General features: G+C 41.1%; 1 protein-coding gene across 3 annotated transcripts in view; it reads left to right on the top strand.

Moving 5' to 3' along the window:
- The first annotated feature begins 625 nt into the window (after positions 1–625).
- The window catches only part of gabrb1 (gamma-aminobutyric acid type A receptor subunit beta1), a 106847-nt gene continuing 94945 nt past the window's right edge, over positions 626–12527 (top strand). For all 3 annotated transcript variants that reach the window (XR_011985669.1, XM_023838700.2, XM_023838699.2), the window contains exons 1-3: positions 626–1393; positions 1524–1615; positions 1789–1856. Coding sequence is in view for 2 of the 3 variants with exons in the window: in XM_023838700.2 (XP_023694468.1) it covers positions 1314–1393; positions 1524–1615; positions 1789–1856 (240 nt within the window). In the remaining variant the exon portion in view is untranslated. The remainder of the gene's footprint in view (positions 1394–1523; positions 1616–1788; positions 1857–12527) is intronic.

The raw sequence follows: 12527 nt of genomic DNA, 5'->3' as shown, positions 1-12527 counted from the left end.
ACAGTTCTTATATTCGGATATTTCTTTGCTCTTATATGTCCTGTGAGTTTTTTTTAAATTATTCTTTACTTTTGCCTTAAGCAATTTTGTCATGCATAACATACAGCACTGAAAGGGACTCAATTAGTCTTCAAGCAAATACAGGATATAACTACAAAGCACTGTGATGAGTTGGTTCCCCGTCCTGCATTATTAACTGTTTTGTGCTCCAGACCCACGCTGCCCATATACTGTATACACACATATATATATGTGTGTATATATATATATATATATATATATATATATATATATATATATGGGCACAATTATTGCGATGTTTCACAATTATACCGTATGTGTAAGTACAGGAAAGCTATGACCAGTCATAAAGCCATCAAATCGGGGAATGGAAATAGTACTTCCAGGACACCCATAGTAGACATACTGACGCCAACAACTGACCATTTTATTGCCATTTGCACTAAACCACAAAATAAAGAAATAAAAAGCAAAAAGCGACGTTCGTTTTCCTACTGTTTCCCAAAATAATCAATTCCACTTAATGTAGGAAGTAAAACACGCGTTTCAGCGCTTAAACAAAACAGGTGTTAGAAACCAGACGCCTTCAGACTGACGGCAAACTCATTTCTGATGGTTTTCCTCCCGGGCGGCTCTATAGCAGCTCATGTAAACCGCGCTGGTCTTTCCGTCTTGTTAAACTGCTGTCATTCTTACCGTGAATTCAAATGCGTTTTTATTTTCTCTCTGTTTCCAGCTCTAACAAGTAATTAACTTGATCGCTAACTCGTGGCGTGCATTTAATGAAGATAAGAGGGCTTCCAGGTAAACCAGGGAGGGGGGAGAAAATGCGCAGCCGGGGAAACGTGCTTGTGTTTCAGGATGTCCTGTATCGCTGATTAAAGGTGGACGGGGAGCGGCGATAGACGCCACTCCTGCTTAAGACCTTAAACGGGAACCTGCTCGATTCAAAGCCGATCCGGACACCGCTGCGTCGTCAAATTTACCCAAAGACTGGAAGATCTGACCGGCATATTGATCCGGTTCAATAGCTGAATCCCCGGCGATCCCAGTGCAAACAGCAAGACCAACGCTCAAAAATAAAAAAAAGACCTATGTAGAAAGCAGAGTTATTTCCCCTCCCTTTTCTTCTCTGGCTGGAAGGGGAGAAATCAGTTTTGGGGCAAACAGCGTTTTGATGCTGGCGGAGCTGCGCGCATGCGTTGCTCTTGTCGGAATAATTGCGCTCAACGGGACTAAGTTGCATTCCCTGGTTCTTCCGTCAAAGTCATTTCTTTTAATCAAAGTTAGAGATGTGGACTGTTCAGGACCTAGGACGCCTTGGGATTTTATCTCTTCTTCTCACGGTCGGCATGGTCTCCTGTGCGCAAAGGTAAGATCTTTTTGCGATCTGTGATCTCGCATTTTTAGTCTCATCTGTCTTTTTTCTCACTGGCTGCAGTTTGCTTTGCTTTTCCTAAAATTCATTCCACACACACATATATATATATTTCCCTTCTTAGCGCGAACGAGCCCAGTAACATGTCATACGTGAAAGCGACGGTGGACAAACTGCTCAAAGGATATGACATTCGCTTAAGGCCTGATTTTGGAGGTACTGTAATTCTTTTAAATGCTTGTCTATTTGTCTTACCGGGTCTGTCTATTAATGTTACGGGAGCAGATTGGGGGGGGGGGGGGGGGGGCGATTTCCCAGTTGCTTAGACTCTGATTCGTCAGTCATGTGTGATCAATTAATACTTGACTTGCATTTTGCGTCTCTTTAAGGCGCTCCCGTGGACGTTGGCATGAGCATAGACATCGCCAGCATCGACATGGTCTCTGAAGTCAATATGGTGAGTGAACTGCAAACCAGCATGACACCAGTGCAAGCAAAACCGGCGCATATATTTCAGTGACATGCATTATGAGGGAAACGTCTCACTTAAGTTATTCACAATGATGCTACCAGAGTGTGTGTATTTTGCTGACACTGCAAGCTGTTGCAGAACTTAATAAATTACAAGCCTTTTTAGTGTTGGAGGATTCTTTCTGGGAATCCTGCACGTTTTTAAGGTGCATGTGAGGTTTAATAAGACGATGGGGTGTGTGTTAAACACGCATGATGGCGCCATCTGCCGATTACGACGAGTCAATGCGTTTCAGCGCTATGGACAGCTCTGCAATCTGCATTTTTGTATGTGTAAAGTTCGCTTAGGTCTGGGAAGCCGGTGAGGACTGAGCCATTGTGAGGCACATTGTTGCTGCACATGGACCGTGCATCTACACTGAGATATCTGCAGAATAAAAAGGGGGGGGGGATTTAGATAGATTGAAAAGAAAAGGCATTACGTAAGACTGTCAGTGACTCAACAACGAGTATTAAAAAATCAAGCCCTAGTGCTATTTCTGTGCACGTGGTGTCTATATTAGTAACCTCAGAACATGGTTAATTATTAACTGTTTCCCCAAAAATGTTGCTCTTGTTGATTTTTGGCAGATTTCATATCAGAAGCACTTCAATTAAAATGGGAAAGGATCTGATTATTAAAAGATGCAGATTAGATTTGTGTAATAATGGGATGACAGCTGTTCAGAGGACCTTTGGTGTCCCATCATATGAAGCTGTGGCAGTGAGTATGTTTTTAAGAATTTGCTTGGTGTGGTGGAAACAGGAATGGTGTCTTTGTAAGTAGGCAAGTTCAATGCAAAAGGGAGCAGTCAATCTGAAACACTTTTCTAGTACTGGTATGTTTTTTTTAAGCTGGACAACAGCTCTTTCTATTACGTTATTTAGTTGTTTTATAAACAAATGATTTGTGCAGTTTTGTACCATTTTCATGCAGTGCCACTAAGATCTTAATATTGTAAACCTTGTCACCACTGTATCTGCTGTACAAAATGCTGTGAAAATTCAAGCTGCCTGCATAAGGTGTTACTCGACTGGCTGCTTGGCATAGAGTGAAACTTTACTGAAGTTACTCATCGGCATACTGTACCTTCGGGTGAGAATCATTCAGAAAAACAATGCTATAGATTAGTTAATGAGACTGTGAATCTGATAAACCAGCATAATGATGTTTTCTGTCTACACTGCTCTGCAGGCAGTCTAGACACAACAGTTAGAGACTAACTTCATGTATGTCTTTGTACTACAGAGAGAAACTGTAGAATCTGGAAAATCCAAAATATGGAGGGCAAGGAGCAAACACATTAATCGCTTGGGGGTCCCCCGTAGACCGAGTTGAGAAACACTGATTTAGTTGACATGCTGTCAAAACCACTGACCTCCCTGGCAACACTACAAATAAGGCATTTACTGCACTTTGATATCATAATTCCCAACACAGCAGAATTTTCCTCCTGAGCCCCCCAGGGCAACAGGTTGTCATCTAAACTAATAAAATACAAGACCTCTGTGTCTAGTAGCCATTGTTGCTGTGCTTTAATTTAAGTCATATTTCATACCGAAGACTGACAACAGCTCCCTCCCTCAAAATACATCAAACTACTAATCATAGAGAAAGAGCAATCTCAAATAGCCCAATTGTTCTGTGGAGACAGGTTACCATAGGAGATGAATAAAGTGGGTTTTTCCTGAAGTGTAGGCCTGCCTTTGTAACCCACATACAGTTAATTTGTCCCTTAGACTGACTATAAGCTGTTGCACTGCTTGGCGCTGGTGTCGACATGCCCCATAAATGCTGAAACGTCATGTTGACTGATCCTTTATCTTGCTCCCACCATGTTGCTCCCCCCCCCCCCCAATCCCCTGACTCAAAAGCCTATTTCTGTCTCAAGAGGGTGTCGTAACCTGTGAACAAATAAACTTAACTGAGGTTTACTAAATTATACTTCACGACTTACAGGCATATCACCGGCCATTTACATTTAGGCTAGGGATGGGCAATCTTATCCTTAAGGGGCCGGTGTGTATGCGGGTTTTCACTGCAACTGCCCAGTTAGATGACTAATTAGAAGAGTGATTGGCTGAAGAGTCCTCACACACCTGGGTTTGAACAGCTGACTGCCCACCCCTGATTTAGGCTATTTACACACGAGTCATTTTCCCTTAAAACAGCATTCTGTCAGGATTCTCCTGAGGAAATTCACTGCAGCCTTAAAGGGTTACTTGACTTTCTGTTGTATGTGTTTAGCAGGTTTAGAGAATTAAGCCAGTTGGCCTCCTTGGAGCAGCTGAGGTTCAGGGATCTTCTCAAAGGCCCGACAGCGGTACCATTTCTCTCCCAGCCTAGACACAGGACACAAATCCATAATCTACTGTGATACATACTTCTATCACCCACCCTGGTTTGACCCATCATACATTTCTGAAGATTAGAGGTCATATTTACATTCCACCGATGACTCGCAGAAAAGTCAGACACAAATTGGTGTTTTGTCCTAGCAACCCAATTGAACCTGGCCAGGACTGGGAGCTGTAATCTCCATGGTTCTCCATCCCAATACTGTCCCTACTGTTGCACATGTGCGAATAGGCATTTAATCTAAACTGCTCTGGCAAATTAGATTCAATCAACAAAATCAGTCCTATCTTTTAAAATCAACAGTAAGACCTATTAAGACTTCATGTCTGACGTCATGCTCCAGGAAACGAGATAGTGACAAAGTGGCCTGTCTCTTCCAAGGAAGGCACACAAAAATGTGTTTTATATCAGTTAAAGAATTTTAAAGGCATAATCGGCAGTTTCTATACATATTTTTAATTAATTTGACAAAAAAAATCAAAGAAGCTGAGGTCCCTTGAAAGACTGTGGTAGCAATGGAATTAGAAAGGTACAAAGCCCTAGTCTGTCAGGCACTGATTCCTGGAATGTGTGATATTAATGGCTGTTAATGTCCACTTGTAATATTAAGATAAATGCATTGAGGCTAAATGGATTTGTAGCAACCTCCAACCTCTGCACATGCCTGATATTAATTTGATTTGTGGCTGGCGTCCTCTCTGCTTTTCAGCCTAGTGTTCCCCTCAAGCTGAGTCTTTTAAGCGGTGACTTGTTCTCTCTGGGGTCTTTCAGAGAATTATCTTGGTTTGTATATTATGCTGCCTAGTTATTTTCAATTCTTTTGAAGCACTTTTTGATCATGTTTGCCTTGCATCCATCTAATTTTTGAAATATCCTTTCAAAATGCTGTACATCTACTGTAGAAAGTGCTAATGATAGACATCTTTCTCAAAGTAAAAGATCGATTCTCTTTTGATATCACTTTGTTTTTTTTGAATGGAATATTCCTCCCTCTTAGTTCAGATATATTCTCTGAAAATAAATACTGACTTCATGTACACATACAGAAATCACAAAGCCCTCTAAACTTGCCCGTGTCTTGCTCATTTCTGCCTTTTATATACAATACAAAACCTTCCATTAATTTAACGTCTTTGTTGCTTCAGGATTATAGGTCCAATTTATTGGCATCTTTAGAAAAAAAAACTTTAAGCCACACAAAGCTGACTTATGTAAAACGGCTTTCTTAGTAAGAGGCCCTTATTAATAAGGGGGTCACATTTTAATATGTTTATACAGCCTACTAAAGGAGTGGTAATTATCACTAGATTATTCTCAAGTGATTTCAAAATGAGATTATTTTTTTTCTTTTCCAAGAAATAAAAGCTAATCCAGTATAAATAGGGGAGTATTTATTGATTTATGAGCCTCTGCTTCCTATTGCTGCTGGCTCTTTAACTCCTCCTTGGACCACAGCAAAGGGAATTTACATTTATTTTGCAGATGCTTTTGTCTAAAGCCACACACATTTGAGAGAGCAGGATCAGGCAGTCTGCCTGAAGCAGCTGGGGCTCAAGAGCCCAATGCCGGAATAACTCTGCCAGCACAGGATTTGAACCAGTGACCTTCCAATCCCAAGTATAGGGTCATAACCCCCAGAGCCACGCACCACCTGAACTATGTGGCTGGTGACGCACAGGCTAATCATGGCAAGGCTAGTAGACACTATCCTGCCCAAAACCCCAGGAGAGCTGAAGCCTTGAATTGAAGTTAACAGCATGTAGGCCCCTCTTTGACCGTAACGTGGGCTTTACCACTGGTAGGCTGATTTCCCCGATGTATGGCAGAAAGTCTTACATCGCACTCCCTCATCTCCTTGTGGAGAAAATCTCTATCATGCTATCATGCTATCTCTGTCTCCTTCCCCAGGTCAGGGATGAGCATTGAGGTCACGAGTCTAGAGGGGATAATCCTGAGACTGTGATATGAATTTACAGTATGAATTTGATGGTCGCCTGTGTCTCATTTCCCAATCCATCCCTATTCCCCTTTACATTTTACTTATTCGCAGGCACTTTTATCCAAAGTGACAAACTTTGTTTTTTTGAGAACCCAGGGTCAGCCAGTCCCTGGAGCAACTGGGGAGAGGGGTTAAGGGCCTTACCCTACCCATGGGATTTAAACCACTGACCCACAGAGTCACGACCCACAGAGTCACGACCCACAGAGTCACGACCCACAGAGTCACGACCCACAGAGTCACGACCCACAGAGTCACGACCCACAGAGTCACGACCCACAGAGTCACGACCCACAGAGTCACACACTGCCTCCTCCACAGAAGCCATCTCTCCCTCTCCTAACCACCTCTGGAGCTCAGGGAGTGGTCCTGGTGCCCATCCCAGGTGGCATCAGGCTGGGAAATACCCTTCACAGTCTGCCAGTCCATCACAAGGCTCACACTTTATAGCTCCGTTTCTCAACCCGGTGCTCAGGATCTCTAGGCGATCCAAGTTTCTGCTCTTCCAGGTTCTCTCTGCAGTCCAAAGATATACATTACATGTAGGTAGTGCCTAATTGTTGTCTCTAGTTTGCCTATAGAGCAGTGTTTCTCAAACTAGTTTTTGGGGACCCCCAGACAGTCCACGTTTTTGTTTCCTCACAACTTCCACTCTTCCACGAAAAACTTAACGAGAGAATTCGACTTTCTCTCACATTAACTGTAAAGTTTTAGTGGCTAAATTGCGTTTTCTACACCTTTTCAGACAGGAGGAGATTTGTTTGGCTATGCCTAGAAAAATGTTGTTACCAGTGTGGAGACCATCAGAGCTTTATCAAGTACAAAATTCCACCTCCAGCTGCCTGGATCATCCATTTCTGTTGCAAAAATTACAGTGTATTGTCTAAGTGAATATGGTATAGGTTAATTAGTGTGCACGCACCATCTTTCTCATTCTCATAATGTGTCCATGCCTCCGGGTATAGCCCATTCAAATGTCATGTAGCCTAACTTTTTATACAATTTAGACAGCACAGAATCACTAATCTACTTTAACACATTTATTTATACAACCACATATTTCCCACATTTTGACATCAGTGATCAGTGAAGATACAGTCTCTTTATTTCTTGATGCCAACCCTCCCCATTAATCCGGGCTTGGGACTGGCACCTAGCGGAGCTGGCTAGCTCCCTTAAGTGGCTGGGTTAGGGTAAACTATATACATATTTACAAAGACTACAATAAAATATCCCGAAATATGGAGTCTGACAAAATGCAGTTTAAAGAAGGTAGCTTACCTGGCGAAATTGCAAACAAACAAATTAAAAGAGCCATGGCTCATAATCGGGCTATATCCAACAAAAAGCAGTTTCTAAGAATGTGGCCTACAGGTCGAAGTCAGACACAGATTGGTGGAATCGGTGGAAACAAACAGAAGGCCTGTGGCATATAATAGCCTAAGTTTTTTTTTTTTATTTATTTATTTATTTTCGTTCTTTTTTTAGAGGCCTACATAGCCTGTATTCTCCATTGGGAACAACAAAAAACATCCAGCAATCAATGTATAAGCACGTCTTCAACTACAAAGCCAACACGGACACTTGCAGTAATCATTAAGAAGGCATTCGACGCGCCTTACGCTGCTCAAAGTCGTCGACAATTTGAGGGATGTTAAGCGGCGCTCAGACGGATGAGGATGATAGTCAGCCTTTAGATCCTACCCATCATGCACTGCAGTTTTTTTGCAAATTCCTCAATAAGCCCACAATAAGAATGTATACCAAAAATTACAGATATATAAAATCACAATTAAATTGTAAGTAATTTATTCTGACTGTCAAGAGCATGTGAGAAATTATCAGTATAATTTTGTGTGTACAGTGGTACCTTGGTTTACGACCATAATTCGTTCTGGAAACATGCTTGTAATCCAAAGCACTCGTATATCAAAGCGAATTTTCCCATTAGAAATAATGGAAACTCATATGATCCGTTCCACAACTCAAAAATATTCATGTAAAAATTATTAATACAAAATATAAAGTAAAAATACATAAAACAAATTAACCTGCGCTTTACCTTTGAAAAGAATCGTGGATGTTGTGAGGGAGACGAGAGAGCAGAAGAGGAGGGTTATTTTGTAGGACGACTTTCACTATAATTAACGGAATCACTGCTATCTGTTGGCTCACTGGAATCTTTTTCTGTTTGTGCGACTTTAACACGGAACCCATCCAATGACAGCCTCTTTTGCCTCCTTTTCGATTTCGCAAAAATGTGGACATTGCATCGTCGTTAAACAGATTCATCGCTCGCACTGCTACGCCCTTATTCAGTTGGTGCTTTTCTACTAAATTTTGACTATACGAGTGAGGCATGCCGACTGACACCGAGCATGGGAGACGATTACCCACAATTCCGCAGCGTGAGAAAGTGAATAACCATTGGTTCAGTTGTGATGACGTGCGCTCGTAATGCGCTTTTTGTTTCGAAGCCGAGCGCACGTAAAAACAAGAAAAACAAGGAGCGCATGTGTGATATATGATTTTTGATGATACTTGGCGCTCGTAAACCAGGACTTACTCGGTTTCCAAGTCAAAATTTATTAAAAATCTTTGCTCGTCTTGCGGAACACTCCTAAACCGCATTACTCGTAATCCGAGGTTCCACTGTATTTAGTATATATGGGAGGTGCTTCTTATGGGTGGGGGGTGGACACTGTATGATCTGGGGGAGGGTCAAAAAACACTTCTCTACAAGCAAACTAGAGAAACCAGTTAGAGATTAGCTATATGTCAGCCTTTGTCAGGATTACAGAGAGAAACTATAGAATCTGGAAGAAACCAACATACGACACAGGGATCACATGCAAACTTTGTAGAGTTGGGATTTGAAACGTAATCCCCCGGAACGTAATCCCTGTCTTGCATATAAGCCCAATTCTAGCCTCCAGTTTATCGCTTTTCAATGTCCTGCTTAGGGCTGAAAGATTTATCGATTTCAAATCGAAATCGTGATTTGAAACAACGCTATTAGCAAATCGCAAAGACTGCGATTTAGGACATACATTATATAGCACGTCGGACCCAGGGCTTAAAACTGTTGTAAGAATAGTTTTCCAAACTCATACCGTGCTCCCTATGTGACAGTCATTCTCACCAATCACAAGCGGCGTGCTCCTTATGTGACAGTCATGCTCACCAATCAGAAGTGGCCCGAGGCAATGGAGTACACGCCCACAAATGGCAAACACTTGAAACCTGAAGAAAATGTTGCATTCGCGGTGTGGAAAAAATACTGATTCCGCTACTGAGCTATAAGTGAATTGCCTTCCTATTTCATGGTCCGAGATTGTTTCAGAATGGTCCTATCATCAATAGAACCTCCTTTTAATGGGAAATCACATTAGCATAAAAACAACAATGAGACGGTCGGTAATCCCCATAGCAGCAAAGTCTGTGACCCCCAGAAATGCTGTAAGATCCATAATACAGTTGTGTTTATGTCATATGTTTTTGTGCTCATTGATTTAAGTATTGATTTCCATTTCATAATCTTGTGAAATGAATCTTAATACCACAACAGTAATAAAATGAAAGCCTCGCTTTAACACAAATACTAAAAGAACAGATCGCTTTAATCGTTATTACAGTTGGGTATGGGCATGGTCTTATTATTTAAAAAAGATATAAAAAAAAGTGACGCATACTGTATAATGTTTTCTCCTTCGTTTTATATTTGTCAGAGCAACAAGGCAAAGGAATGATAAGCCGCTTCAGTCGAATCTTTGGTCAGCTGCATGGAGTGAGGCTTTCTGTTTGAGACGAGTCTGCACATACATTTACGTGTATGTAAGAGTTTTATTACCATGTAAATAGTCTGTAGGGTTTGCAAACTGCCCTAACGTTTTTGATGCAGCTAAGTCTAAATTCATAATGGAATAATTTAGATTTGTCATAAGATTTTTTGCGTGAGAGTCTGAAAGTGTGTTACCCAAACCCGTGAGATTGAGTTTGCAACCCTGAACACAAACATTTTTTGTTTCCCCTGAATTGATTTGTATAAAAAATAACCTTATACTGTTGTTAAAAAGCGGAAACGTAGACCAACATTACCACCAATACACTACGTCTATTTATTCGACATTTTATAAAATGCATACTACGTTTGAAAATTTTCCAGCTTTACAGTTTCAGGACAGAACAGAAACCCTATTATGAACATTGCAGCTTTTTGAGTGTTAGATTCGCTGCTGTTATTAACACTATAACAACACATTAGCGCAAACAAAACGGCTGCATACACCGAAGTAGTTCTTGCTTGTTCACTGGCGTGGGAACGGCGGTTCTAGTGTTATTAAGGGGGTAATCAGCGTTACCTGCAAGATCGCTATTGTTTTTCTTTTTGCTGCATTTGTTCATTATTACATTATTTAACTTAACACACCACATCTTTAAATTCTCATCCTTGCATTAGAATATAGACGAGTTAATATTCTGATGGTATCTCATGTGGTAATTCTGCATCATATGTTTTAAATTTACTACACACTGAATGTTCAACTGAAGCTTGACATAAAAAAATATATATCGCAAATCAAATCGTAATCGCAATGTCTGTCAGAAAAATCGCGATTAGATATTTTCCCCAAATCGTTCAGCCCTAGTCCTGGTGTTATCCTGTGCAAGTCAAAAGTTTTGAATGTTTCAATTGTTCCCGTCAAAATTCTTTTAGTGCAATAGTATAACTTGGTACACTATTATAGTGTAGCTGTTCTGTACCTCAGACACGGTTGTTCATTTATATTCTGTGATAGTTTGAGATCTAATTTGGTTGACTTGATGATGATCAAAATTGCTGCAGGTTTTTACTCAGCTTGTGAAAATCAGGCCTGCTGTTTCACCTTCACTCATGTTCTCCCTTACTAACCTGGTTTATGTTTGATTATGATTAAGTTTACGATTATGATTAAGTTTATGATTGCTCTGTTGGGATCATTTCATTCTTGCACCCAGATGATACATTCACTTGAGGTGCCCTGTGCGTTGCCGTCAAGGTCTCGAAGTCCATAACCTTCTCCCCCTATGCCTTACACTCCCTTAGTTAATCTAGATGTCATTGCTTGCAACATCCCTGTGCCCACGTCCAGAAGGTTGCAGGTTCAACTGCCAGCAAAGGAATCGTATCACAATTGGGCCCTTGAGATAGGCCCTTAACCTGAACTCCTCCAGGGACTGGCTGACCCTGCCCTCTCACTATCATATGGCATTATGAACAAAAGCATCTATGATCTACAGGCTCCTCGGTATCTCTGCGTATCCATGTCTTTGTGACAGCGGACTGTCTTGTCTATCCATGTTGCCATGGACGCATGACTTGAAACATATAGTAATCATAAATTTGAAAGTCAAAGTAAACGTTGTCATCCCAGCAATATACATGTAAAGAGTGAGACGACGTTGTTCCAGTTCATACAGTTTACAAAAAAGGTACATAAAATAGACATATATATATATAAATAAACTGTAAACATGAACTCTAAACAGGAAAGATATTTTTAGCATTCAGAAATTGTTGCAGTGAGGGTTTTATGGAGCTTGACCCCACACATCTGATGAGACACACCACATGACAGTTTAGCATTCAGAAATAGTGTTGCAGTGAGGGTTTTATGGAGCCTGACCACACACGTCTGATGAAAGAGACACACCACATGACAGTTTAGCATTCAGAAATAGTGTTGCAGTGAGGGTTTTATGGAGCCTGACCACACATGTCTGATGAAAGAGACACACCACATGACAGGTTTTTTTTTTTCTTTCTTTTTTTTTTTTTTTTTTCTTCTCCCTCTGCCCTGATCGAAGCTCATCGACTGCGTTACAAAAAGCGGAAGCTCACGGGCTCCTGAGAAAGCAGCCCCGGTTCAGGCGCATTGATTTAACGGGATGATCTATGTGCAAGTTCATGCTCCCAGGATGTGGATTTATGAGGCTTCCCAGTATAAGTGCATCCCTGCCACGGTGAGAAGAAATAAAAATATCAAAGGCTGTCTGAAAATGGGAGGACGGATTCATAGACTAAGGCTCGGTGACTTGGTGACCTCGGCACAGTGTTTCTGCTTTGAAGAGCAGCTATTGCTGTCCTGTAGAACAATTAAAACCAGGATAGGACCTGGTGCACATATTTTGGGCTCGCAGAGTCCATCACCTTGGTATCTAAAATACGGTGGAAACTTCTTTCAAATGATACTGGTTTTGAAGGATTTTTGATTTTTCCA

Source organism: Paramormyrops kingsleyae, chromosome 25 (genome assembly GCF_048594095.1).
Source record: "Paramormyrops kingsleyae isolate MSU_618 chromosome 25, PKINGS_0.4, whole genome shotgun sequence".
Classification (NCBI taxonomy): Eukaryota; Metazoa; Chordata; class Actinopteri; order Osteoglossiformes; family Mormyridae; genus Paramormyrops; species Paramormyrops kingsleyae.
Note: the sequence above shows the minus strand (reverse complement) of the source record. Positions and strands in the feature narration are given on the sequence as shown.